A 27,717-nucleotide genomic window follows, 5' to 3' on the forward strand; every position below is an offset into this window, starting at 1 on the left:
CCTGGGCATTAGATTGGGCAGGGACACAGTTGTTCAATCATTGTGTTTCATATACTCCATCTACAGCTTTGAGAAGAAGGACGAGAAGAGACCTAGTGGTATCATAAGAGCTGGAATCGATTTTTTTCAGTAAGCTCAGAAGTCACTGAATCTGAGTTTTCTAGTTCATCTTTACACATCTGGTGACTTACAGGTGTGACCTAAGTTTGTAAATGTTTTGGACCTTTCATAGAGTTGGAGGAACATTGTTCTTGAATGCAAAGGGGTCAAATTGCCAGGGCTAAGATTTTTTTTAAAAATCTTTTTCTTTCCCTCTAGTTATAGCATACAGATTCTTAACTACCTGGCAGTACAGGATTCCCTAGGTCCTAGGGATTCCCTAGTGTAAGCATGGGAAGAGAATATTAACAGGGTCTTGACTGGAGGCCACAAGTGTGGCTTGTATGTAGCTAAAGCCAGGACAATTTGAAAGTTGCTGCTTGGCTAAGGTTATTAAAGCTCTGTGGCATTGGTAGTGAGGCTAAGACTGTCAGAATAGGGAGAAAGAGAAGTGTAAGAACAGTTCAGATAAAAGAGTCCCCTGTCAGCCAATACCAGGAGTTTCCAGGAAACTTGGGAGGTAGCATAGAGCTTGGCATTCAAGAGGAAACCTTGAAGCTGAATCCCACTCTCCCCTCTTAGCCCCTGGGAAGGTCAAAGGGAAGAATAGGAAAGGAAATTGGGTAGTTTGGGTGCAAAACCACTGGGAGCCTGAGCTGGTACTGGGTGTGACAGCAGAGACAGCACAAGCCCAGGAAGAATCAGCTGCACATGCAGAAAACCAGGCTAGGGGTAAGCAGAGTAGATCCACAGACTCAAGAGTCAGAGAGAAGAACAAATGAATTTATAAAGTTATACCTTGATGGTGGAGGTTCGTACAGATAACAGGGGATCATCCACAAGATAGGATAACCCCTACAGGACAACATGCCAACAGAAGATAGAAACACCATTGGTTGTACATTCCAGCATTCCAGTCTTGACATTCAATTTCTCAATCCCAGCATTCCACCCTCCAAGTTCAACATTCCAGCCCCTGTTGCCAGCATTCTGCTCTTGTCCCAACATTTCACCCCTTGGTTCTGATAGGAGCCTGCTTAACCCAACATTCACTCTTTCCACACCAACATTCTTCTCTTCCTATCTCAACATTCCACCCAGGGGTCCCACATTCCTTCCCTGAAACCTGGCATTCCAATATCCCATCCCTGCAATCATCCAGCATTCTCCCAGATCAGCATTCCATCCCTCCAACCCCAGCATTCCATCTCTTAAACTCCCAATGCCAACATTCCAGCCCTTCGAACCCCAAGGTTTTCACCCATGTCCTTTTAATGTATACATTCCACCCAGCACATGCAACTTGGAATGGGCAGTGGGGTCTGGGCCTATCCCATTGGCAAGCTCAGTTTCCTCAGAACTTCTAGATATGCATAGATGGTTTTTGACCATAGATGTTGGGACCTGTGTTTACAGAGCACTTTCCATTCAGAAGATCTCATAGGGTTTCAACTGTCATCCATGGTATCCATTTTTGGCTCTGAGTAAGGGGTATCTAGCATCTGGGAGGCCAGGTTATGAGCTACTAGGAATTAACGAAGTTCCTTTCCAGAGTGTGCTGAGCCCTGACTCTAGGGTCCAGGGAACTTCTGGAAAGGAGCAGGAGGATGTTCACTTCAGCTTTCTCTTCTGACTTCTCCCACCCTATGGTTCCTAGCACCTTTTGCCAAGGGTTCAGGGTTGGCCCTACTGCCCTTCCTCTCAGGCTGTCAATAAGGCACAAGCATCATTCCCATTCCAGCTGGGGCACCCTATGCCATGATCCCCTTAGCAATTGGCCTTTCACAATCCGAACTCCATACAAAACTGCCAAGTTACTAAGTGGGGTTGGGAATGATAAATTCTTGGCTAAAGAATATATATTCTGCCTCCTTCATTAATGTAGGCATGAAAGGGGCCCATGGATTGCATCAACTCAGCTACAGGGGTGGGATGAAAATCTACCCTCAGGCTCAGCTTGAGTCTTTGAGGGTGATGTCCATTAGAACTAAGGGATGAAAAACAAAAGTTAGTCTTCAGTAATCAAAACACATGTTGGTATTACAGGGGAATGGGAAGGCTATGGGAATGGCTTCTTCTCTAGAGCTGTAGGACACAGCTGATCTCTCACTCTGGTGACCTTGCCTCACCTCTTAGGGTTTTCATCCTAGAGGCTGAGAGACTATGGTTTTGGATAGGAAGGGAATGGATTAAACTATCTGGCCTAGGATGATAATGTGCATACAGTCTTGGAGGGCAGGGATGAGGCCTGAGGGGGCAGTAGGCTGGAACTCACAGTGGTCTTTTCTAAGCAGTGTAGCAGGTGGTGGTGCTGGCTCTCGATGAGTGACGTGGTCTTGCCCATGTGCTCCTCTTCTGGGGTGCCCTAGTGAGAAAAAAAAAAGATCAAGGATGTGGCTGATGTCGTCTCCTCTCTCCAGCCTCTCCATTTCCTCATAGAAGATAGAAGGACATGGAAAAATCTTGATAAGCCATACTAGGACTTATCACCATAAAACATACTGGTCTTGGGCTGGGGGCCCTTGTCAACAGTGGGTTTATGGGCTGCAGTGATATTTTCTGGGAGAGATATGTTGGTGGGAACATTTGGAAACATGTCTCTGTCAGAGTCTAGATTGAAGCTTTCTGGGGAGTGCTGGTATGTGTGGATGAGAAAACACGTTTCTATTTTATCTACTCTGCCAGGTCTTCTGGACACTTACCGTCAGCTCCAGAGCTTCATTGAGGAGTCCATTGCGCTTGCTGTGCAGGTAGGCATTGGAGCTCCCTGTTTTGGCCACACGGATTCTGGCAAGGCGGGCCTTCTGTGATTGGCAGACAATAAGAGAGACAATAAGATACGAGAAGAGCGAGCCTGGCAGAGCCCATGACAGCAGCTGCCCACTGAGCTGCCCCAGCATTGTCTGAGAAGGGAAAATGAGCTCCTGTGGTCTCACCTTATGCATCTCTATAAGATGCTAGAATGGATCTGAGACCCGTGTACCTACTTTTGCAATTTAGCCATGGTCAGGACTCCAGGAATCTTCACAAACATTCAGCCTGGGTAGAGTCTTGGTAGAAGGAATACCACAGTTTCAAGTTGTCTCTCCTGAAGCATTTGTTACCTTTCCCAATCAGTATTTCACAATGGCTTATGCCATTCGATTATCTCCTGTCCCTAATGAGACTGTACAGTCCCTAGAGGACTGTGTGTGCTAGCTGTCCTGATTCTCTCCTGGGTTCCAGTGTGGTTTGTTCCTCACATGCTTTAGGTTCCCGAATAATTATGAAAAAAGTGAAGAGAGCAATGGTACCAGCCACACCTCTTAACTGCCTTGTCCGTTTCCTCCTAGCACTTACTACTAAGGCAGCATACCTGCTTGTCTTGCTACAGTTTCTCTCCTGTGGTAGAACGTAAGCTCTCGAGGGCAGGTGGTTTGCCTTCTTTGTTACCAGGAGGCTCTTGATCTTTTTAAAGTTAAGAAGTGTATTTATAGGTGCACGACTGACTTTGGAAGTTATTAGTAGATACATCAATGGATGTATCAATATACATCTATGCTGTGCACAGAAGTGGGAAGGATATACTGTATATAGAGGTGGGCTGGTGTGCATGTGCAAAAAGAAACGTATTCCAGTATATCACTTTGGCTTTACCTACCATGACTGGAACCCTTCCTGGGAAAGCCCTCAACAGACAATCCCCTGACCCCCACCCCATAGAAGGGCTGATAGCATCTTGGGCCAAGCTCATCTTGATTGCTGAGGGAATAGGAAAGGCTGGGCATATGATATATGCTGGCTGCTCTTTTTTTTCCATTAATGACCATTAGCCATAACAACAGTATAGCAAAAAACAGAGCACCAAACATCTAGTCTGGGACTGGAGGAAAGTCCTTTGGCTTAAAGTACATAGCTTGGGCTCTGTAGGTCTAGAACCAGCTCTAAGATAGTGCTATAAGATGAAAAAGAGCCCATGAGATTTGTAGTCCTACTCTGGAGTGGATGATCCTCTTCCTGCCTCTGGGTACAATGACATGTACCTGGACTCTGAAAGAAGGAGACTGGGGAGTTGTGGCAATTTTCATTTCTTGTTGTCCTCTCCCAACTATCCTGCCTTGGTTGGTTCACATGCTAAGAGGAGGCCATGAACTGTTCCCTGTTTCCTGGCAACTCTCCCACTGTCTAGCATCTCCTTGCAGGGACAATTTAACTCTTTTCCTTGGTCTTTGAATGTAGGGAAGGGGCTAGAACTAAGTTTGGAAGGTCTTCCTATAAATCCAAGGACGGCTGCTCTCACGGAGAGAATGAAGAGGAAGACATACAAAAGAAAGGCCCATGGGCTGCTCCTGTCACTCCCCATCTCTGAGAACCATTTATTCATTCATTCATTCACTCCATGTCTAGGATGAGTCTGCCTAGTAACTCCGCTGCCTCCCTCCCATGGTAGATGCTGATAGTCAAGTGACTTCCTCACAGCTCATGGAGTTGGCTGCCGTCACTTTGGGGGAAGGCGAGGTATTGAGGCTGCATATGGAAATCCAATTGTGTAAAGCTCATTATAGCCTTATATAATCTGATTGCCACTTACAGCCAGACCTTTCTCATATGTAGGCTCTGTCTTTATTACTTTCCGGAGATGAAAGGTTCTCCTGTCCTCCTCTGTGGCACTTCTTTTAATCTTATCTCACTCTGGATTCTATTAAAGTAGAAGATTGTCACATCAAACATAGCGTATCATTTAATCATTCCCAAGCGGGATTCAGAGGTTTGAGGCATGTTTGCAGAACAGTATCCTTCCATGTAAAACGGGGTGGTGCTCTCTGCTTGGTTTTGTGTTCCTGACGGTCAGAGCCTTGGGCTTGTGCACATTCTTCTATTGCCAGCATCCAGTGCAGGCTCAACACCGAGCAGGAGTTCAAGCAAAGCTTGTGGTAGCCAAAGGAGGAAGAGCAAGCACGGTTGGCTGGAAGTCTGCTTATAAAGCTATTGTAAATGGACCCAGTCTCTGTGTGCATTGGTCAGCTTCTACTCTTCTCCGCGACCATAAGGACGCCATGGAAGATAAGAGAATGTAGAGGCCATGTGGGCTATTTCGAAGGCCAACCGATTAACAATGAATTGATTTAAAAAAAAAACATGGAGTGCATTGGGGCAAGCCACTCAGCCAAGCTAAGAGAATGAACTAGAAAGGATTCAGCTCATGTCTTCTAACTAGGAAGCCAAATACAGCATCTTTCTCAAAGTGTCTTTCCCCTTCTTCCCCGAGCTCATCTTCATCCTGGTACGTTTCTAACTTTCCAGACCAAAGCCAAGGACGCTGAATCTTCAACAGGTACAAATGGAACTTTGGGGTTGGAGGAGAGAGATCTGGTACAACACTGTCAACCCTGGACTCAGCCAGGCACCACTACTGATCAAGATCATTTGGTGACCCCGAGGAACCTGTAACAACTGAGACTTTCTAGCTGGCAGCTGGCAGGGACAGCCTGCACATGAGTCTTTGTATATCTTGCCCTGAGAGGGGCAGAAGGAAGACAAGAGAGAAATGGACACACAGGCAGTTGTACACTTAGACATTTATCAGAGAGTCATTGAGACATGTTGACATAAACACAGGAATGCTCGCCACTCTTGTTTGTAATAACTGGAAACCATTGCTATCCTAGATGTTCTTCAACAGAACCATCCAGTGGAACACTACTGAGGGGGAAAACTGAAAGGACATTTTTGGTGAATGGATTTTAAATAAAAAAATTTTTTTTCCAGACAGAATCTTATTGAGTTAACCAGGCTGGCTTTGAATGATGTAGCCCAGGTTGGCCTTGAACTTATGATTCTCCCATTTCGGCCTTCTGAGTATCTGGGATTACAGGCCTGTACCATTAGACCTGGACTAAGGGATTAGTGATACAATTTGAATTACTGTATGGGAATTATATGAATGAAAAAGGCCAGTTCTTAAAGGTTACTTGCCGAATGAGTACACATATGCAACTCCTTGGAAATGGAAGCATTTTATAGGTGCAGATCAGACAAATAGTTCCCAGGAGTAGAGGAAAAGGGAAGGCATAGTAAGAGTATGTTCTCACAGTCATGCTGCTTCTGGGTCTCCAGGAACTGCATGGGTGAAGAAACTGAAACACACACACACACACGCATGCACGCACACACCACCACCACCACCACCACCACCACCACCACCACCAGCAACAACAACAACAACACAACCCAAACCCAAACCCCCGGGCCAGTCTAAAGACGGGTGAGTGAGGTTGCCTCATGCCATGTGTGTACTGTATAGTTTTATAAGACGTTAGCTTTAGACAAAAACTGGCCAAAGTACATAAAAGGTCTATTTATGGAACTATGTGTGAATCTATAATTATTCCAATAAAATATTCCTTGAGAAATAAATGATGTGGTACTGGGGGTGTAGTTAAAGGATAGAACATTTGCCTACTGAGAACAAGGCCCTGGGTTTTAACCCCCAGTACAACAAAAGTAAAAATGTCAGAAAGTAAAACAATCTCTCCTGAAACCAGCGAATGTGGGTAAAGCTAGGGCAGGTGGAAGCTTCTTGAAGCCCTATCCCAAGAGCCTTTGCTGACAATGGTGGCTCATCTCTAGTTCCCTTGGGTCAGAGAAGACATCCCCGCGCATGGGTAGATGGGATGCACTAATTTCTTTTGGAGCCTAACCCACCAGGTACTTGGGCTGGAGCTTACTTTAATGTCCTCGAATCTCCCAGAAGCATGGTCAGGGCTAAGGACTATCATCAGCTCCCCTAACCTCCTCCCTGTCCTGTCTGTCTACTTTCACTAAGTCCCCTGAGCCGGCCTTGCCTTGGCTCACCATGACGGATTGAGAGCTGGGAGCAGACAGTATTGTTTTTCCCTCTCACAGGAAGCCGGAGGTGAAGGAGACAGAGCTGTGCGACCTTGAGGAGAAACAGTATCCAGGCTAGGTGAAAACGCTGTAAATATTTACTTATTTCAAAGGATAGAGAAAGGGGTTGGGGAGGGCTCCTCTTGAGTGGTTTAGAGGGAGGAAAAAGCCAGAGTTGGCCCTTCTGGATTTTGATCACACGTCATAAGCTTTATACAGTCTGAGGGAAACATTCAATGCTATACTCTTTGGGGACGAGCTTCTTTAAGAAGTAGGAATGATGTGGGCAGGGAGGGAAAGGTGGCTCCAGAGCACAGCTACCTCTGGAGGGGCTCTCACCATGGAACCTGGCTCTTCTGAGAACCCTAGCAGCTCTGCGGGGAAAAACCTGTGTCTGTGCTTGTGGGGGGGCAGGAGGGGGAAACTAGGGGGGCGGTGGATAGCAGCATGTGCCACAGGATTCCCTGGCCCCGGGGTTTAGATATGGGAGCCCGGTGTGATGGATTTAGTCATTGTTCACATTTACCAGCTGCCCTGAGCAGGGAAAGGTAAGACTTCCATTTCAGGGGTGTCTGGGAGTGGGGAGACCTGGACCTTGGGCAAAGAGATAGAAGGTAGATGCTATAGGGGACAGAGGACCTCAGGAGAAAGACTTTAAGGCTGGCAAAAATCACAGACCAGGCATGGGTGCAGGGGAATAGGAAGGTAAGGAGGAGTAACACAACAGCACACAGAGGTCATTTTAGGGTGTGGGGACACGCTTAGTATATGATTATATTATTCATTGTATATTTTGCTACTTGTCGTTCTTTGTAAGTTGTTGTGTAACCATTGTTTCAGAGTTAGCTTAAACTTGTGGCCTTTTATAACTTTGTTATAGCCAGTATGCACAGACCTGTTCTGAGTACAGTGATTCCTGCTACCCAGGAATTACTCCTGCCAGTGGGAGCAAACAGTCTAGCTGTTAGGCCTGTCACATGGAAGGTGCTTACATAAATGTCTGTGGAAGGGAAGGGATGGGAGAAAGAATAAAATGCAGAGAGCAAAATCCTCGTCTCATCCTCCAACAAGGTGCCCTTCTGTCCTTTGTACACAGAGACTGACCTCTGTGTACACAGAGACACAGGTCATGACCTCCAGAGCCCTGCACAATAAGGGTGCCATTTTCATCCCAGATCAAAAGGGAAGTAGACACGTCCGTTCGGATATCCCTTCTATTCTATTCTAGAATAGAATCACCCAGGAGACTGGTGAGGTACACTCAGGGAGTATCTATGTTGTCTATAGAGAGAGACCCATTTTAATGTGAATGGTGCCATTATGTGGGCTGTGGGCTCAGATTTAAAAAAAAAAAGAAAGACAGTGGAGCACTGGCATTTCCTTCCTCTCTGCCACCTGTCTGTCAAGAGATGAAGACAATTTCCATCATGTGCTCCCCCTGTCGCCATGATGTTTGAAGGCCGAGTAGACAGACCAATCTTTCTGAAATCGTGAGCCAAATGGTCATTCTTCTTTTAATTGTAAATGACAGGCATTTGTCACAGCAATGCAAATAACACAGGACCCTTGTAAAACTACTGCCAGGAACCATCTCTGGATGATACCTTGGAACTGGGGTGTGGCTCTGCTGTCCCAGAGAGAAGCCTGAAGGCCAAAGGAGAAGGGTTTCTGGGCACAGCAGCCTGTAGGCATCCTGCTCTGTATGGGTAGACAGTGGTATTTCCCTTACTTGTCTTCTAAGTACAGACTTGGCATAACAGAACTTTGCCCAGGCCTGATGCTGACTCTCTAGTCATCGACTGAGTTCTGTGACTTGACACCCTGGTGCTTACTAACGTTTGATGTTCCACTTGACCTAGAACTCAGTGGCCACACTCTCTTCTCTTCTCACAGTGTTCATTTTTTCTTTTCTTCACATTTATTTTTGTCACTTGGTTTTGTATGGGTCCTCAACAGGATATGAAAATGACTTTTTGTTTCCTGGTAAGCTCTTGGGTGGGACAAGGAGGAGCCAGGAGCTGTTTGGCAGCCATGGCTAGGGGTGTAGAAATGGGGCTATGGCTCAGTTCAATAGACGACTTAAACGGGGGACAATCAGGTTCTGTGTCAATAACTGAAGATTTGTTGCATTCGCAGCAGACTGGGACTGAGGACATTGGTGGGTAGGAGGACATGACAGTGCCTCACCTTTCCAAGCCAGATGGAGTCTGTGCAGGAATCCTCTATAGAATCTAGGCCTGGCAAGGCTGCCTGAGACCTCCACCCTTCTTACGCCCCCAACCCTGTCTCTAAGGCTTACCTTCTGTGCCCTGCGTTTATCTGCTCTCTGGTTCTGATGGTAGATCCTGCTAAAGTTGGAGACTATCACGGGGACTGGCAGAGCAATGACCAGGACACCGCTTAGGGAGCAGATGGAGCCAAATATCTTCCCAGCAATTGTCTTAGGCACCATGTCTCCATACCTGTAAGAGAGAGGATGTAAGTAGGGGGCTATGTGGGAAATAAGTAGGGCTTCTCAGCCAATCACTGGCTTGCCCACACATTCATTTATTCATTTAGTCACTAGTGTGTCATAGTAGCTACTGTACACAGGAGTAAGGGCTATGATCTCAAAGTGAGCAAAGGAAGCGAACCCCTTATGTTCATGGAGCTGACTTTCTAGAAGGAAGGCCACACACAAGTAAGTGATCATATTACAAGACTCTGTGGGAAAAAGGTAACCAGACCCAGAAGACAAGCACTTATGTGGATTTTAGCATCAAGACTTAGACTTGTGGCTAATTTGGAGTATCTGTAGGATGTAGAAACCCAGAAAGAGATCATTGGTGGTAAGGGAAAGAAAGATCTTAAGAGAGGGAGGATAGTGGAACAGGGGTGATAGGAGGGGGAAAGGGGAATAACAGGACGAGAGGCTTAAGAGGGGAGAGGGATAGGAGGGAGGGCAAGGAGGGGTGGGGAGGGATGACTAATTCCAAGGATGTTTGAGAAAGCTATATAGTAACCTACTATTTTATAGCCATGTATATTATACACACGCATATATATATATACATACATATATATGAAAATACATATCATACAACAGAGTTAATTGTAGCTATTCTGCATAGGACTTAATGCTTCTCCCAGAAGCTATAGGTTGCCAAATAAAAAGTCCAGTGCTGAGTGTAAGATATCTCCCCTTGAGTTGTCAAAGGTGTCCTGGAGACCCCCAAAACAACACAGTCTATTACCACTGCTCTGGTTTGACCACCAGAACTTGGTAAGACTCTACTGCTAAAGACACCACACACACTCATCACAGGGCATGGAGAAATCAGTCAAGTTGGTACTGACCAGGAAGCTTCCTCCCTGCTGCTCAGTTTTCACAGCATTAGAAAGTGCTAGGCAGGCTTCTGGGGCTGGGGGAAGTCAACAACAGTCTTACCCAGCTGTGAACCCTGTAAACTGTAGTAATGTCAAGATATGATGACAAGGCAGAATGAATGTTATGGGGCAACCAGGAACTTTTGTTTAGGTTTAGGGCCCGATCCACAGGAGTCCCCACCCCTAAATGAGGAGCTATAAACATTTGATAGCTTTTAGTAGGGAGGAATTGTCAGCTTTCTGTGACGATATGGCTCCTGGGAAATCAAACACAATCCGAGGGTGGCCCCACACCCAGAAGTATATGGGCAGCACAAACTGGAGTTGATGAAAGGTCAGAGACATTTCTTTGTGAGTAGATGGTGGTTGATGCAGAAATGAACAACTGTTCAAGTTCAGAGAACACCTGACTATGCCACAAATGAGGCACCTATAATCATATTTATGTCCCTAGGCTCAGGGACAATCATAGATGAAGGGACAAAAAGATAAGACCCAGAGGTTGGGGGAAGACCGAATCTAAAGAGTGTCTTCTAGCCATGACAGAATGGCAGTTCTCATGAACTGGCAGAAGCTGTATTTGCCTCCACAAGGTCAAGCCAGTCAATGTGGCTTTAGCATGAAGTGAGAAGGGCTTCAAGAGTCCCCACAGCTAACTGAGGAGATATGGATGTTTGATGGCTTTGGGGGAAGCATGGACAGTCAGTTTTCTTTGAAGATATGGCTCATGATAGGTTGATCACTCTCTAGTGAGTGGCTGCACACCAAGAAATATATAGACAGCACAAATTGGAGTTGATTGATGCAACAACCAAAGGAGAAAGAGGAGGAGGAGAAGGATGATGATGAAGAGGAGGAGGAAGAGGAGGAGAAGTTGTTGTAGTAGTAGTAGTAGAAAATTGGGGCAGCTAGGACAGATGTGTGCTGGTTATTTTTGTGTCAACCTGACAAAAGCTAAAGTCATTTTGGAAGAGGGACTCTCAACTGAGAAACTGCATATAGGTAAGTCTGTTCAGTGTTTTCTTCATTAGTGATTTATGTGGGAGGGTTCAGTCTACTTTAGGTAGTGCCCACCCTGGGCAGGTGGTCCTGAGCTGTATAAGAAAGTAGGCTGAGTAAGCCAATAGGAACAAACCAAGAAGCACTGTTCCTCTATGGATCTGCCTCAGTTCCTGCCTCCAGGTTCCTGTCTTGAATTTCTGTCCTGACTTCCTTCTGTGACTTAGTGTGATCTAAGAGTTGTGAGATGAGAAGGACATTTTCCTCCCCAAGTTTCTTTTGATCATGGTATTTTATCACATCGCTAGAAAATCTAGCTAACAGGGTGCATCTGGGAAGGATTATGGGAAACGTGTGGAATATATTTTGAATGAAATTCTCAAAGATGTCTATTAAACTAAAGCAGTTATTAAAAGTCCTAACGACCCTATGACAGGTGGCTGTTTCTATGACGAGAACAGAGATGAATGCTGTGGTTAGGGAAAGTCTCACTGAGATAAGATCTGAAGTGTAATTTCCAGCCATGTAAAACACCTGGGCCTGGGTGTACCAGGCAGAAGGATGTACAGAGGCCTCAGGTAATACAAATAGTTCTTTCCAAAAATTATCTAGGGGCCAGCAGGGCTGCACACAGAGACGAGGGGATAATATACAGAAGGCTGAGAAGGTAGGCAGGACACAGCATTCAGCATCCAGTATGTGGGTGAGGGAGGGGTTTGGATCTGAGTCCAAACACATGAGGAGTCACTGGTGAGTTTGAGACAGAGAGCAGCCAAGCTCTCATGTATGATAACAAAGAAAACAAACTCAGTTCTGTTCATGTGAGGACTTATAACTTACAAAGCTCTTAGAGGTTTACCTCCCATGAGCCCAGGAGTCCTTTGAACTTCAAATTCTTTACCCTGTTGTACACATGAAGTGACTGAGGCCTCCGTTCTTGCATAGTTTGGCTGTGTGTAGCTGAGATGGAGCCCGTTCATCTTGACCATCTCCTTTCTACCAATCATACCGTCTCAGAGATGCGTGTGGTCTCCGACACTCAACCCCCGTAGCCACTCGGGAATAATGCTGGACTCCTCCCAGCTTGGAACTCTCTTAAGTGCTTCACACGATGGCTGTTGCCCCTGGGATCAGTGTGGCCTGGCCCTTGCTCAGCCCCAGGCAGGCTGGCCTGAGCCTCCTTCCTGCAATCAATCAGATGCTCTCCAAAGCAGTTATGTTTAGCCTCCTCTTTACCGAGATAATTTAAAGGCCTTATGAAGGAAAGAACTATGAGGATTCCCTTGGTCAAAGCTGTGAGCCGTCTGTCTGTAGCAGAAACAGCCATAGCGTGTCCGAGGAATGGTTGATGCTAAAATGAAGAAACGTAAAGGCAGTGATACTGAGGGGATCCACATGTCCTGGGTTCCCACAGAGGATGTGGAAGGTGACAGGTTAGCCATGTTGGAAGCCTGAGTTCCTGACCTGAAAAGTAGTCCTGAGAACTGTTTTCCTCCCCTTTCCTTCTCACTGAACAGAGCCCTGAGTTCTGGTTTAAGCTGTCTCAGGCACATGCTACCATCAGGAGCAGTTCTGATCCTTTTGTGACCACATTTACCTCTTCTTGGACACTCAGGAAATGGGGGGAGGGGTGAGAGTTTGGATTTTTTTTACTAAGATGATCTGGGCTGAGACCCTCCTAGGCCCCCATTAAATCACTGTGTGATTTTGAGGAGCTTTTACTTTGGACCTCAGGTTCTTTTATAAAGAGAGAACAACAAGGGCAACCAGTGTTAGGACCTCACTTGATACACGTAGGTGATGGACTTAAACACATTCACTTCTCTGCGGCGTTCTGGAAACCATGATTTCTGTTGATAGGGAGCTCTAAAGATAGAGATTGTGTTTCAAATCCACACAATCCCAGTGAGGATGACGAGCAGCTTCTATGCAATAGATCATATTAGTTGAGCTTCTCAGATGACATGACAGACTGAAAGGTGGCTACGCCTCCACCACCATGGAGGAGTCTAAAGACGGCAGGCCAGAAGCAGGAGTCAGGAGGGCTGCGTTGGACAGTGGCTGTGGCTGGTGAGAATCCTGAGCAAAACATGGTGGTGGTTTTAGACATTTGAAGAAGTAATGGGGAGGAGAGCTATAGCCACTGCTGGACAGATGGTCTGAGGGAGCAGATGACGGAGAAAACAGAACAACTCCACTCTGCCGAGAGGAACGCATTTCATAGGGAGAAGACTGGGACCTATGCCCATCAGAAGGGTTTGGAGCTTGGTGTCTGGGGGCGGGGGGAGTGGGCATGTACCTAGCTGGACTCAGTGGATTCCCTCACAGATGTACACAGCCCTACATGGAGATAGGAGGGAATTACAGGCAGGGCTGCAGAACCACTTCATGAGATCCCCGATCACAGTGTAACAGAGAACACCAAGAGGCTAGAGGCTTACGATGGCTTTATTGGTATTTTGAAATCGAGAAACCACAAACCAACAGGCTTGGCATCCATTGCTTCCGCCATCAGATTGCTGGCAGAACGCAGAGGCAGATTATTAAGCGGACAGCTTGTGAACTCTTGGAAAGTAAGCCGTGTTTGCTTTGTTATGCACACATCTTGCCAACTTAACCTTATTTCTTGTTTTGAGAGTGAGGTTAATGGGCTGGCAGATCAGGAGATGGCTAGAGGCCCATCCCGGCGTGACTTTGCAGGATGTCTTTTTGCCCCAGTTCTTTACAGTCTTGACAAGCTAGAGGAAGTGGTGTGAATGCAGAAGTGATTAGGAGAGGCTGAGCGACCATCTCGAGTCTGGCACTTCTTCAGGACAACCAACCGTGCTCATATGCCAACCAAGGAAGCACACAGCCCTGCTAGGACGGTCTCCTTTAGGGAAGGCATAAACATTCGTGAAATAAAGAAGGGATGTACAGTTAGGTTTCCAGCATGTGTCCCAGAATCTTCTAGTAACTTATATAAAACCAGAGGGAGGCAGTATGGCCTAATAATTGGGAGAAGATCTGGAATCAGACCTGGGTTTACACCCTGGGCCAGGATGACTCACTAATGAGTCAAATGACCCTGGGCAGTTTATTTAACCTGAGCCTATACCACCTATAGAAAGGGCTTCACATCCTCAGAACTGTGATAATAATTTAAAAACTTAGTTCCATGCTTGGGTAATTGTTGTATATTACCCAAGCATGGATACAACTTGGGTAAAAGTTATCTATAGTGTGGTAGGCTTGTTTTTCTGTTCATAGACTACTGTGTGGCCCTCACTCATCGATAGAACGTGAACTCTGTCTAGGAAAGCTGCTAGTCACACGTTGGCCACGCTGTTCTCATTCCCTCTGGTCCTAGCAAGTTCCAAATAAGGCTGGGTCTTCCCTAAGCTAGGTCAATGAGTTTCCATCCCAGATTTATTGCTGACCACTTTTTATTGAGATACAGAAAGTACACTAAAGTTCTACTAGGTAAGTTGAATATTTCATCAACTTTTATCATAGTCGTCTAGTTGTACTTTCTACCACTCTGTGGTAATTGTTTGTTTCTATGAGGAATCAAATCCAGGGTTATACATTCTAAGTAAAGTGCACTACCAGCAAGTTGCTTCTTTCTCCACCACCTCCTCCTCCTCATCCTCTCCCTCCTCTTCCTCCTCCTCTTCCTCCTCTTCTTCTTGTTCCCCCATCCCTCCCTCCCTCTCCTTTCTTATTTCTGCTGTGTGGGTGTGCATGTGCGTGTGCGTGTGTGCGTGCGTGCGTGTGCGTGTGTGCGTGCATGTATGTGTGTGTGTGTGTGTGTGTGTGTGTGTGTGTGTGTGTGTGTGTGTGTGTATACCTGTTGGAGAATGAACCCAGGGCTTGCTGCATGCTACACAAATGTCCCACCATGGAGCTATATCGCACCCATGGGTCATCTTTATGACTCGTCAAAACCACAGATTAGAAGTCTGAGACCATTCACAGTCCACTGATGCTATCTCTATAGGCCTCCCTACTTTGGATGTTTTTCTCATGAACCACAGAACTTGTGTCTGACTTCTTTTTATTCATCATGTTTAAGAGTCAACTCCTTCTTAGGGCTCTACAATATTCACTTGTGAGGCTAGGTCACCTTCTGTTAACCGAGTCACCAGCTGACAAGCAACGGGGTTGTTTCCACAGTTTACCAATTTTGCAGGCTGCTTCTTCACAACAAGGGAACAGCCGTGTATTAGCTTTTAAATGGCTGTGTTCTCATGAGCTGGGGTCACATAGTAATGTTTAACAGTGCGAGGTATTGCCAGGCTTTTTTGAACAGAGTAACATTTATAATCCCATCAGTGATGACTATGGGGTCTGATGTGCCCTTATCTAAGACAACACTGGTTAGTTTCTGTCTTTGTGATTATGGCTTCTGTAGTGAGTTCAAAGTGGGAGCTCAGTGCCTTTTGAATTGCATTTTTCTGATGGCTAGTGGTGCTGGCATCTTCCTCGTCTTCTGGATTGTATCTTGTAGTATACATCACATTAGCATGTCACCATGTGCTACTTAAGCTTGTTGAAAGTGTTCTCTGGGAGTGAGCTCCCTCCCTTGCCGTCTACAAAATTCTGTCTTAGAGCAGGTTGCTCCCTCCTAACTCTGTAATAAGGAGAAAGAAAACCATCAAAATAGCTAAGGGCTTTAAAACATTGTATCATTGAGAACAGCTAGAAGATAAATTATTTCCCACCATGGTTGTTATTGCTTACACTATACCATTAAATGCATACCTTTGGGACGGGAAGCCAGAAACCCAACCATGAAGGAGATGGAAAGGTCTTTCTGCTCAGGACTCTCATCAGGAACTGCAGCTGACTGCCTCAGTTTCCCCCGCCTGGCTCTGCTGGATGAGTGTAAGCACCCAATGTGACAATGTTATTTGTCTGTTTTTTTGTTCTTTTACTTGGAAGTCTCACCTCAACCTGTGTGAATGCTCTACTCTGCCTGGGACTCTCTCAGTCAAGAACTCCAGCTGGCTGCCTCAACAATGCCTCCCCAGTCAATTCCTGCTGGATGCTTGTAAGCCCTGAGTCTGATGCGTCTACCTATTATTTGCTTTCTCAGTCAGGCTACTCCAGTCATCTCTGTTGGAGGCTTGGAGTGCTCGCTTTGGCGCTGCTTTGCCATCTATCTGCTGCTTCAGCCTACCTGTTCCTTGCTATTTACTCCTTTTCCTTTTGCTTGCCCCACACCCAATAAACCAACTCATTCAAAACCAAAAGCAAGGCTATTGTAGCTCATTCCTAGACCACACCGAGTACACCTTTGGGACCAGATCAATCTCTTTCACAGAACTTGAAGCTTCAAAACGCCAGTCTATGGAGCTATTGGCAGCTACTGTCTCTGCAGTGGGTAAAGACCACGCTGCTGTTAGGAAAGACAAGGACTGAAGCACAGAAAGGGATCAAAGGTGGAGTGTGATGGGGTTTGAGCTGTGGTTCTAGCTGTTGTTGAAGGCCAGCTGTACCCTCAACTTCCCCACATCTCAGTGGTTTGGTCCATCCCCTCCATCCCCCCGTGGATCCAGCCCAACAGTGGTTATTATTTTTGCTTTCTCTTCTTTCATTTGGAGCCAATAAAGATGGTGACCAAGCTGCCACTGCTGATTGTCCTTAGGCGTTTTCAAGTTTCTTGATGATAGAGCGACTGTGAAGTGGAGACTTTAGGAGGCCAAGGGATTGTCACAGGTGGTAATCACGGGTGAAATCAGCCAGGTTAATTTTAACAAAGACAAATGATACCACCAGCATTTGATTCAAGCAATCGGTGACTTGCATAGCTGACAGAAATCTATATTAAAAGAAGAAGAAGGCACAGGGAATTGAACTTCAGCACTGTCCATCAGTGTGACAGTTTCTGAACTCCTCATGCACCCTTGATAGGAGAACAAGAGACATTGACAGGAGACCAGATCCCACCCAGGAAGGTGATTTAGGGAGTGGTTCTTCTCAATTCCTGATGCACATGGCTGCATTTCCAGGCTGTGCTACATGTTACAGGCCAGGCACCCTTACATACCTATAGCAGATTGCCTAACTGAATCCCACATGGAGAGGAGGCCATGATGCAGAATTATATTGAAATCTGCTACCTAAACAATGGGAACATTTTGCTTGAAGGAGTAGGACTGGGGTACGGGTGGGGTTATGGAGGGAAGGAGTGCTGGATTACATTAATCCTGTGCTGTGCTGGATGAGGACTTCATCCTCACCTGTGGGGCTTATAGTAACCCCCACCCCCACTCTCAGGCAGGGGTGAGAAGCCAAAGTCTATGGAGGACAAGACTGTGCACAAGGTCAGTCTTGTAGCAAGAGGCAGGATAGTTCAGTTGTACCCGCGCTCTCCTACAGTCCTCTTCTGCCCTTTACTTCCTTCTCTCCCAGTCAGGAGAAGAAAGAAAGGAGTGAGTGGAGCTGGGTTGATGACAGTTCAGGAAGAGAGCTCTGCGGACTCAGCTGGAACCGTCTCCCTCTTCTCCACCCAATTCCACACCCTTAGTAGTTGCAGTATGGTACAGTGATCAAAACCGTGGGTCCTGAGTGCCAGCCTGCCTGCCGAGTGCCCAATGCCTGGCTTTGCCACTGACTGGTGGCTTTGGCACATTACTTGCCTTCCTTTTCTTGGTGCCCTGGTATTTGTAGAACAGTGGAGGAAATGAGTCTCTGTCTGTGAAAGTGTTCCCTCTTCACAGGCATTTATCAGGTAAGCTTAGGTCACTGTTAGTTCTAGGCTGGACTTTTGCAAAGGCCCATAGACATGACTTCTTATGTTACCCAAAGATGTATGCGCTTAAAATGCAAATCTAAGGGTGTCATCGTCCTGCTCAATGTGTATCAAGAGATGCGTGTGGCACACACAGGCAGAAAGGCCACAGGCAGTGCAACATGTAAAGACCATGGATAGTTGGCAATGCTGAGACAACGTGCCTGTCACTTAACAAGCCAAAGGGTGTGGTAATAACCAGGATGTCAAGGGCAGGTGTGTCAGGTGGGGGGCACACGATTGGTGACGGTTCCAAGTCCCAGTGGAAGCATGTGGCTTGCTTTCTCTGAGGAATTTCAAAAGAGGGTCAACCGGGGAAAATAAAAATAAAAAAATCTCCGAGCTTAGAAAATCATTTAAACACAGAGAGTCATCTCTATTCCAAGTCCCCCCCAATTCCACCCTGGCTATGTAGGTGCATAGTATAGGGGCGAGAAAGCCTTTCCTGGAGCAACTGAGATGGCTCAGTGGGTAAAGGGGCTTGTTGCCAAACTTCACACTCTGAGTTCAATTCATGTGTCAGAAGAGAGAAATGACTCCATCAAGTTGTCCTCGGACTTCCACATGTGTGCTCTCCCTCCCCCCAATAAACAAGCAAGTCTAAATAAAATGTAAAACGAAGGTGGTGTTTGAGGCACGGGAGACAGGACTCCACCCGCTAGCACGGGCACCTGTCTGTACTGCAGGTGGGAATCCAGGATTCGGTGCTCTCTGCTTCCCGCCCCTTCCTTCAGCATGTCCTCAGTAATCCACAGTGATGTCTGGGCTGAGGCAAGAGCATGGAAGCTTACCTCCCTAATACGGAAGGCTAATTAATTTGTATTAGGGCTTAGGGATAATTAAACTTTTTATCTGAACTTAAGCTGCACAAACCACCCGCCTTGTACAGTTAATTGCGCCTTCGTTTCCTCCTCCAGGTGCCAGGAGATAAGTGCAGCTGAGCTGGAGGCTGCTTCTGCCTGCCTCTCAGGCAGGGCCAGAAGACCACTGGGGGGAGTCCACTGTCACTGCATGCGAAGGGACTGTCCCTTTACTACCACACTGTAGAAGCCCAATCAAGGAGGCTCATCCCCGATGCACCTCTACAAGGACCAAGTCTTGGCTATACTGCCACACCTGGTCCCGAGTCTACCTTCTTCTCTGAGAAGCAATGACGCAGGCTTCTTCTTTGGGTGGGAACAGGAGAAGAGCCCTGAGGACTGGCTGGGCCACTATGGTGAACCCTGGGAACTCAGAACTCTTGGCTCCTTCCAAGTGCCTGGTTAAAGGACATGAGCCCAGAGGACAAGAAGCACATAAAAAACATTAAGCTGTTTTCTCTGGATAAACAAGGGTGCAGCCTCTCTCCGTGCCCTGACCCTCTTCTGTGAGGCGGTGTGGCTGGAATGTGTGCATTTCAGTCTTTCTCTCCTGTCTGGGACACCACACATCACTTCATTTGCTCCCCCCAACACCCTAAGAAGGAGATGCATCGTTATCCTCAGATTATAGACCAAGAAACCAAAGAGCATTGTCAAGGTCACCTGGCCATCTAGTTGCAGAACTGGGATATGGGAGGATCTCTTTGACTCCAGAGTCCCTGTGCACAACTGCTAGTCACTCTAAAGCTGTGGTCTGGAGGGGCCAACATGGCAGGTGGCAGCAGGGCCCAAGAGTAAGGGAGACATTTCTTTTTAGAAGGGATTCCTGAGGGAAAATTTAGAAGGGAAAATGAAGCAGAACTCCCTCAACTAAAACACACACCCTGCCGCTCATGTCTTCAAAGTGAGATGCTTCTTGGTGCTCATCTGCTAAGTAAGTCCCAGCTCCAACTGGGAGCAGAAAGATTGCTAACCCTAAGGTACACATGGAGTAGACCCACAGAGGAGAGCAGAGACTCAGAGCAGGGCCAACAGCCACAAAGGAAGCGATAGCTTAGCAATAGTTTGTGTGTGTGGTGTGAGTGTGAGTGTGTGTGTGTGGTGTGTGTGTGTGTGGTTTGTGTGTGTGTGTGGTGTGTGTGTGAGTGTACGTGTGTGAGTGTGTGTGAGTGTGTGTGTGTGTTTTGTTTATATTTTTGTTTTGTTTTCTTGAGACAGGGCATCATATAGCCCAGCTGGCCTTGACGTCTTTGTGTAGCTGAGACTTGCCTTGAATTCCTGTCTCTCTTGCCTCCATCCCCCAAGTGCTAGGATCATAGGCACGTGGCTCTTTACCCAGGAGTGATCTATTTTCACTGGGCATCAGTGTGGGTCATAGAGTCCTCAGCAGCCTTTCTTCTGGGCTAAGTTAACTGAAGATCAGGTTAAAGACTCACTCAGGCTCACCATTCTGGGACTACAAGCCAGGCAGGCTGACTTTAGGGCACTCTTGTCTTCACTGTGCCTTCCTGTAGGAAAGGACAGAAAAGCCTACGGAGAAAGGGCAGCCCAGAGAGAGGAAAAGGAGATGGCAAGGGTAGAAGCCACTGAGAGGCTCCTCTGTGCTGAGGATAATATTCTAGGTCTATCCATACACACAGACCTCAGAGAAGGGCTACGTGGATTTCTTGGCCACTTTCTAGGTTTGCATTGCTAGACAAGGTTACTACCAGTCACAAATGCAGGCTCTTGCCAAGAGATGGGCAACACTACTAATCTCCTCACCTTGCTTTCTCAAAAGCCAGGCTGGGTGACAAAGCTGATACTCCAAACCAGGGTCTCAAACCTTAGCGTGCATGGGAACAACCTGGAAGCCATAGTAAATCAGGCTGATAGGCCCTAGCCAGTGACTTCTGATTCTGCAGATCCACAGTGGCACTGGCAAACCTGCACTCAAGGTTTCTAGGTGACATTGATATTGGTGATTTGGGAACCATACACCTCTAAACCATGTTTTCCCCATGTGACACATAGCTATAGACTCAGAATGTCAAGGGCAGGGTGTACAGCCGCCAGCTTCTGGTTACATAAGTCACACCACAAACGAGGAGACTAAGAAAAGTTCTGAGTTAGAGGGAGAGCCTGCCTGATGGTGCAGAGTGAGGTGCTGTTGACAGCATGTAATGCACATGCGCATGCAAACACACATATAAACACAGAGGCAGACACATGAACATACAGACACATATGCAGACACATCCACGAAAACACACATATAAACACAGAGGCAGACACATGAACATACAGACACATATGCAGACACATCCACGAAAACACACATATAAACACAGAGGCAGACACATGAACATACAGACACAAATGCAGACACATCCACGAATAAACATAGATAAACAAACACAGATACAGTTAGACGCACAAACACAGCCCCCTTCTCTCCCGTTCTCCCGCCGCCCATGCTTCCTCTACATTGGAAAATCCATGCTCCCAGATGCTGCAGGCCTCTCCACGACCTCTAACTTCCCCCCAAGTCCTTCTTTCCACTGAGAATGATCTGCTCTGGCAGCCCACACGCTTATTTCCAGATGTTGTTCAAATGTCACCTCCTCGGGCTCACCTTGACTTGGCAGTTGGCATAGCTGTCACTCCTGTCTTTGTCATCCATCAGGGCACCCACTCCTTTATGCCCTAAGAGACCTTGCGAAATGTCAGTTTTCCTCATCGGCTAAGGGCAGTCTGAAGGGAACTACTCATCTCTGGATCCCGGGTGCCCAATACGCTGCCTAGCGCACAGTAAGGACCAACAGCACACAAGTCCATGAGAGATAAACCAAGCTCTTCCTACTGTGTGGTTCTGTGAACTGGACTGGCCTTGGGGCTAACAAACCAAACTGCAAGCTCTAGACAGGCAGAGATTTGTACGAACTGTGCCCAGCACAGGCCAGACACTCAAGAGACTTGCTGAATGAGTGAAGAAACCATAAGTTATTTTTCAGTGGGACTTTTCTTTTGGACAACTAGATCTCCAGAGGGTTCTATTGCTACAGGATGTCTACCTCCTAAATGTGCTTAAATCAAAAAGTTGCATTTATTTATTTTTATTTATCTGTATGTGCCTATATAAGTTTATGTGCACCATATACATGCGGGTGCCAAGCAGGTTAAAGAGGGTGCTGGATCCCCTGGAGCTGGAGTGACAGGTGGGTGTGAGCCTGTCGTATGTGCTGGAAACTGAAAGTGAGCTCTCTGGAAAGCAGTAAGCACTCTTAATTTTTGAGCTATCTCTCCAGCGCCCTGCAGATACTTCCTGATGCGATGTGTGGTTCACTTGAAGCAGATAAAATTCTGTTTTACTCCAATAAGAAGGAACCCATCACAAGGCAGAATCACAGCCGAGGCGTGAGTAGGGAGCAGAGGAAGAACACCACTGTTCTGAGGCATACGCCAACAAGAGCCCAGTGGTCTGGGATTTGCTCCTGGGCCAACAGGAACAAAGGACAACAGAAAACTAAGTTCAGTTCAGTCCCGGGAGCGGACTCAATGGCTCCCAGAAGTCAACACCATATTTAAATCCTGCCCTCATGGAGACTCTTTAACCTGGGCCTTCAGAATTTCCACATGTCAAGAAAACAAAAACCACAAGGAAGGAAGCAATTGTGGTTAAGGGACAGAGGAGGAAAGTGGATTCAGACATTAGTTATGATACAGAGTAGTTATCTAGGAAATGTTCTGTGAAACAACCTAAACTGGAGTGGCAAAAGTGAGCGAGAGTAGAACACTTCCGGGCAGCTCGGGGCAGGACGGCACCCACTTCCAGAAAGGTGCTCCGGGCAGCAGTGCGGACGGCAGCTCTTGCTTATTGCTTCCTGCTTGCAAAGCACCCGGCCCAAAGGTGGGGCTGGGGACTAGAACTTCAGTCCAGGTCCTTCTTGTGGACAGCTTTGCAACTGGATCTTCAGATTTTCTTGTGAAAATGGATTCTATATGTTCCTGAATTTCAGGAATGACATGGAAAATTCCTTATGTTCAAGAGTAAGAACTGGCCTCACATTCTGGCTGTACAGTTCGAATCACCTGGCTGAGTGACCCCCACTTAAGGAAGGTACGCTTCCCTGGAGTTGTGATAAAGCGATAAGGAGAATAACTAGCCTTTTGATGGGATAACATGTGTTTCTTTACCAGAACTCCGACTCCCCGGTGTTTCTAGAAGATGCCATGGGGTTCTGTTGTGTTAGCCCACCTGACACAGAAAAGAGTAACTTCCCTTTTCTTTCTCTTTCTCTTCTTTCAGATGCCGACAAAAACCTAAATTTATTTATTTGTTTATTTATTTGTTTATTTATTTATTTATTTGATACCCTGGCCTTCACTCTTTTTCTACAGCTCCTTCTGCTTGCCACCATGTGGCTGACCTCCATGGCAACTGAACTCCAGCAGCACAGCTTTTCTCCGTTCTCACAGTCCTGACAGCTGTTGAGACCTACAGCTTACCTGCTCTGAGATTTTTCTTTTAAATTCTCATGGAACTGTTTTCAAGCTTCAACCAACCAGCCAGCCAATCAGGATCTACTAGGATGGGGTGAAAAAGAATCAGTTCTAGGAGTAAAAAGTTAAAACTACCCACATTCATTAAGACTGAGAGTAATGATATCAGTTATCCTCACGATAGGATATCTCCTACAGGAGACCCTCTCTTTTCAAACTAATTCTTGAGGACCCCCATGTTGTTCCTTGCTTCTGGTCCTGAGTTCATTCCTAGTGTGACTAGTCGGAAAGCAGTAAAGAGCAGGTGTGTGTGTGTGTGTGTGTGTGTGTGTGTGTGTGTGTGTGTGTGTGTGTGTGTGTGCGCTAACCTCATCTCTGAAAGAAGCAATCATAGTAGCCACACACTGCAGAGCTGAGCAAAGCTAGGTCACTATGAAGCCCAGTCTTTTTGGGTCCCCTGAAAAGCCCACTGACATGGACCAGCAGAGGTGGTGAATAGACAGCAAACCAATAGAAAAACTAGATGGGGATAGAATAGCAAGTGTCATCCGTCCATCTGTGGATAGAAACCAGGGAGAGACACAATCAAGTTTACCACTGGTCTCCTCTCAGAGCACATTCGGGTGGAAGCTGGGGTTTGCTTATTTACAATGGCACTTCCTAAATCTCTGGGCAGTTGTTCCCTGACCCTAGATGTGCTTGCTTTGAGTGTGATTGTCAGAAACATTTGTCCTTTGAGGAAGAAGTAATAGAAGGAAGGGTTGAGGTCCCAGAGGCTAAGATGCCCTTTGTCTCCTGCCTGGGCTCGTAAGGAGAGACGCCACTTAGGGTGGTAGGGCAAGCGGAATCAAGCCATATAGGCATGTGTGCTACCCTGATCTTGACTGGCAGGCTTTTCTGGAAACTGCACATTGCTCAGTTTATTCTCCCCAATCTCAGATCCTAGGAATCCGTTCACCATTATCTTCCCACACTCCTGGGTGTATGAGTTGACCCAGAAGAGCTCTGAGGAACGGTACATGTCTGACCAAACCATGGAGTTCCCTTAGAGACCTTGTCCCACAGGCGGGCACCATCTGCTGCTCTTTCTCCATATGTGCACCACAGACGCCCTTCTCCCTGGGTCAGATGCTCGGCCTTCTGCCACTTGGGGCTAGCAAGCATCCCAGAAATGGATGTGTTAGCGCAGCTCCACAGTGGAGCAAACCCCAGGACAAGCCTTTGATTAACAGCATGGTGGTCATGGGATACTGATGGGAAGGCTGGATACAAGGGATGAAGGCTCTTGAAAATATGCAACAGAGGCCCGGTGGGACCAAGGTCAGATGCCAGTGACTCTCAGGGGTGAAGCAGTGAGGCAGAGGTGGTAGAGAGCGAGGCTGTGGATGCTGGGCTAGCTCGGCAATAAGCCTGTGACTTCCTATGTGCTACTGGTTGATATGAATCTTCTCTGAACTCCAGTCTAGCCTCTGTTAGTCACATCTCATTCTGTTTTCTGTGAAATAGGTAGAGATAGACAGGAGGAGAAAGTTGGCAGGATGAAGCTTGTCGGCTTGAAAGGGCCAAGTCAAATTAAGGGGCTAAGAGGTTAGGTATTGGAGCCTGTTCACGGCCACCGAGTATTCCAGTCAACACACACTGTGCTCTTTCCTGCCTGGACTTTTGTATTTTGTCTGCACTCCTCTCCTCTGCTCTGAGCTACGCTGAGGCCATCTTCTCATTGGTGTGTGTGTGTGTGTGTGTGTGTGTGTGTGTGTGTGTGTGTGTGTAGGGGTGTTTCTCCTCCCCTTCTTGTTCCATCCCCATCTTCTGAGGACTAGTTCTCCTTCTCCCAGTAAGCTACATCTAACTCAGTCTTAGACTTACAGGCCTAGCAGGCCACCCTCACTAGCCTCTGTCCTGCCCAACTGGTGGACTAGAGTCAGTGCACCCTCTTCATCTCTCCGTTTCTCTCTCTCCTCCTCAACTTCCCCCTCCAGCTCACTGACTTCCAGTATTCACAAGCTTCCCAGGGTCTCATTAACTTAATCTGAAAAACGAACAATAGGAACTTTCTACATAGGGCTTTTATGGAAGTCCAGCCCATCACAGCATTTTCTAAGCTGGGAAGTGATAGCCTCTAGTTACCCTGCATGAAGCAAGCCGGTCACTCCTGGGCTGCTCTTGCTGTCAGTTCATTTTTAGCTAGCCTCTTTGAGCTCCTCTTCTGCCTTTCGGGGACTCTAGAGCTTGTCTGATCCTGTACCAACATGACAGATCTCTAAGTTCCTCGGGCATAGCCTGCCTCCTCATCTCATTTGGCATAAACTGCTGGTAGCTGTTTCCCAGTTGCCTTTCCCTCTTTCCCTCAGTCGCCAGCTCTGTATAATGTGGTTCTGGAGTCAGAGACCACGTGCAAGCCTCTAGCCGTGTGACTTCAAGGCAGTGAGAGCCTCTAAGCCTCGGCAACACCCAGACCCCATTGGCACGTTTGGGTTCATGTCTTTCCAGTAGCAGGGCAGGCCTGGCACGGTGTAATACCATCGCCCAGAAGAGGGCTCCACGGCTCTGCATGGCCCCAGTGCTTGCTGGGCACATGGCCAACTGTTTAAAGGACACCTTAGGGTGGAGGGCTAAATTCAGTTCACATTTCTGCGACAGGGTTTTCCTTGAACTTTTAACTGACTGGATTTCTGGGTCCCCCAAATTGTTAACAATTACTTCTAACAGTCTCAGGTACCTAAACTTGCTCCAGAGCCTGGGGCCAACTTAGTGTTTCCAGTGAACGGTGGAAAATTCTGAAGAGTCCTTTCACATCTTACAAGTTTGCAGCCCCGGGGCTTAGAGCTTCTGGGCTGGGTTTGATTAAGCTCAGTGAATTCAGCCAACTCTTGATCATTCTCCAAAGTATTTTTTTTTCTCCTTTTTTCCTCTGGAAGGTGGAGATGGGACCACTTATGAGATCTAGCCGGCCTGACTGAACATGGGCTGAAAAGGCAGATACAGTAGGTGCCCTCTGTCTGCCAGGAACAGGAGATTTCGTTGGTCATTGCTCTTTGAGCCTTTGCATCTCTGTCTCTTCACTGTCTCATACTCTCCTCTGGTCCTGAGGAGAAACTCTGACACCAGTTTAACATCCTTCTAGTTCCACATTGCCCTCCTGCCCTCCAGAAACATGCCAGTGACAGCAAATACTTTTGTCTCCCTGGTCTCTGCTTCTCCAGTGCTCCTCCCAATGCTTGCAACTGTAGGGTTTCATTACAAATTTTATGAATAAATGAATGCTTATCTGATTCTTTTTCAGTCCCTGCCTCTCAGCTCCCCATGTCCACAAGGGTCCAGCCAGGCCTCCTTGACCTGGTATCTGAACTTGTAAGCCCAGGCAGCCTTCGGGAATGCTTTCTCTCCTCACCACCTTCTCTCTACATGTGCATTGAGGAGAGGAGGAAAGGAAGGGAGGTCTTGGGGGTGCTCTCTCCTCCCATCTCTCTCTGTATGTTTGGGGGAGGGAGATGGGGAGATGGAGAGAGGGAGTGAGGGGAGGGAGGGAGGGAGAGAGGGAGGGAGGGAGAGAGAGAGAGAGAGAGAGAGAGAGAGAGAGAGAGAGAGAGAGAGAGAGCCCCATCTCATACCACATACATGCATCCACACACATAACAGGCCAAAGCTAAAAGATACTTGTAAAATGATCTATTCCTAACAGGTGAAAATTATTGCCAATTCTATACAGATTTAGAATCTATAAAGAAATCTAAAAATTAAGTATGAATCAATAAATGGGCCCATGACAATAGCTTTTAGATGAAGAAATACAAATGGCCAATAAATTGAAAAAATGCTCAATATCCTTAGCCATCGTGGAAATGATGAAAGTTAAAACTGCTTAAAAAACCCTAAGCAAACAAAAACTGCACTGAGGTTTAGTCTTGCCCCAGTTAGAAGGAGTGCTGACAAGGACGTGGGGAGAGAGGAGCTCTTATTTAATGCTGGTGGGGTGTAAAGTGGGGAAGCCACTATGGAAATTAGAATTTCATTAAAATTAAAACTAGAGTCACCACAGGATCCATTGATACCATTCCTGGGTACTTGCCTGAGGGGTTCTAAGTTGGCACATTGCATAAATTCTTGCACCTCTGCGTTTCTTTCAGTACTGCTCACAATATCGGAGATATGACCAAACCTAGACGCTCATCAACAGATGAACTGCTAAGCAGAATGTGGTGAGATACATAAAAGAGTTTCATCCAGCTATAAAGAATGCCATTACGACATTTGCAGGATAGTGGGTGG

The 27,717-nt window shown here is 46.8% G+C and overlaps 1 protein-coding gene across 2 annotated transcripts in view; it reads right to left on the minus strand.

The window, feature by feature from the left end:
* The window catches only part of Kcnd3 (potassium voltage-gated channel subfamily D member 3), a 215,700-nt gene that overhangs the window by 6,011 nt on the left and 181,972 nt on the right, over positions 1-27,717 (minus strand). The window contains exons 3-6 of one of the 2 annotated variants that reach the window (XM_032897565.1): positions 9,266-9,428; positions 2,802-2,903; positions 2,375-2,464; positions 898-954 (exon numbers count right to left, since the gene is read on the minus strand). In XM_032897565.1, coding sequence (XP_032753456.1) covers positions 898-954; positions 2,375-2,464; positions 2,802-2,903; positions 9,266-9,428 — 412 coding nt within the window. The remainder of the gene's footprint in view (positions 1-897; positions 955-2,374; positions 2,465-2,801; positions 2,904-9,265; positions 9,429-27,717) is intronic. The other variant, XM_032897566.1, reaches the window with a different exon arrangement.

The sequence above is a fragment of the Rattus rattus genome, chromosome 3, assembly GCF_011064425.1.
Source record: "Rattus rattus isolate New Zealand chromosome 3, Rrattus_CSIRO_v1, whole genome shotgun sequence".
In the NCBI taxonomy this organism is placed as follows: Eukaryota; Metazoa; Chordata; class Mammalia; order Rodentia; family Muridae; genus Rattus; species Rattus rattus.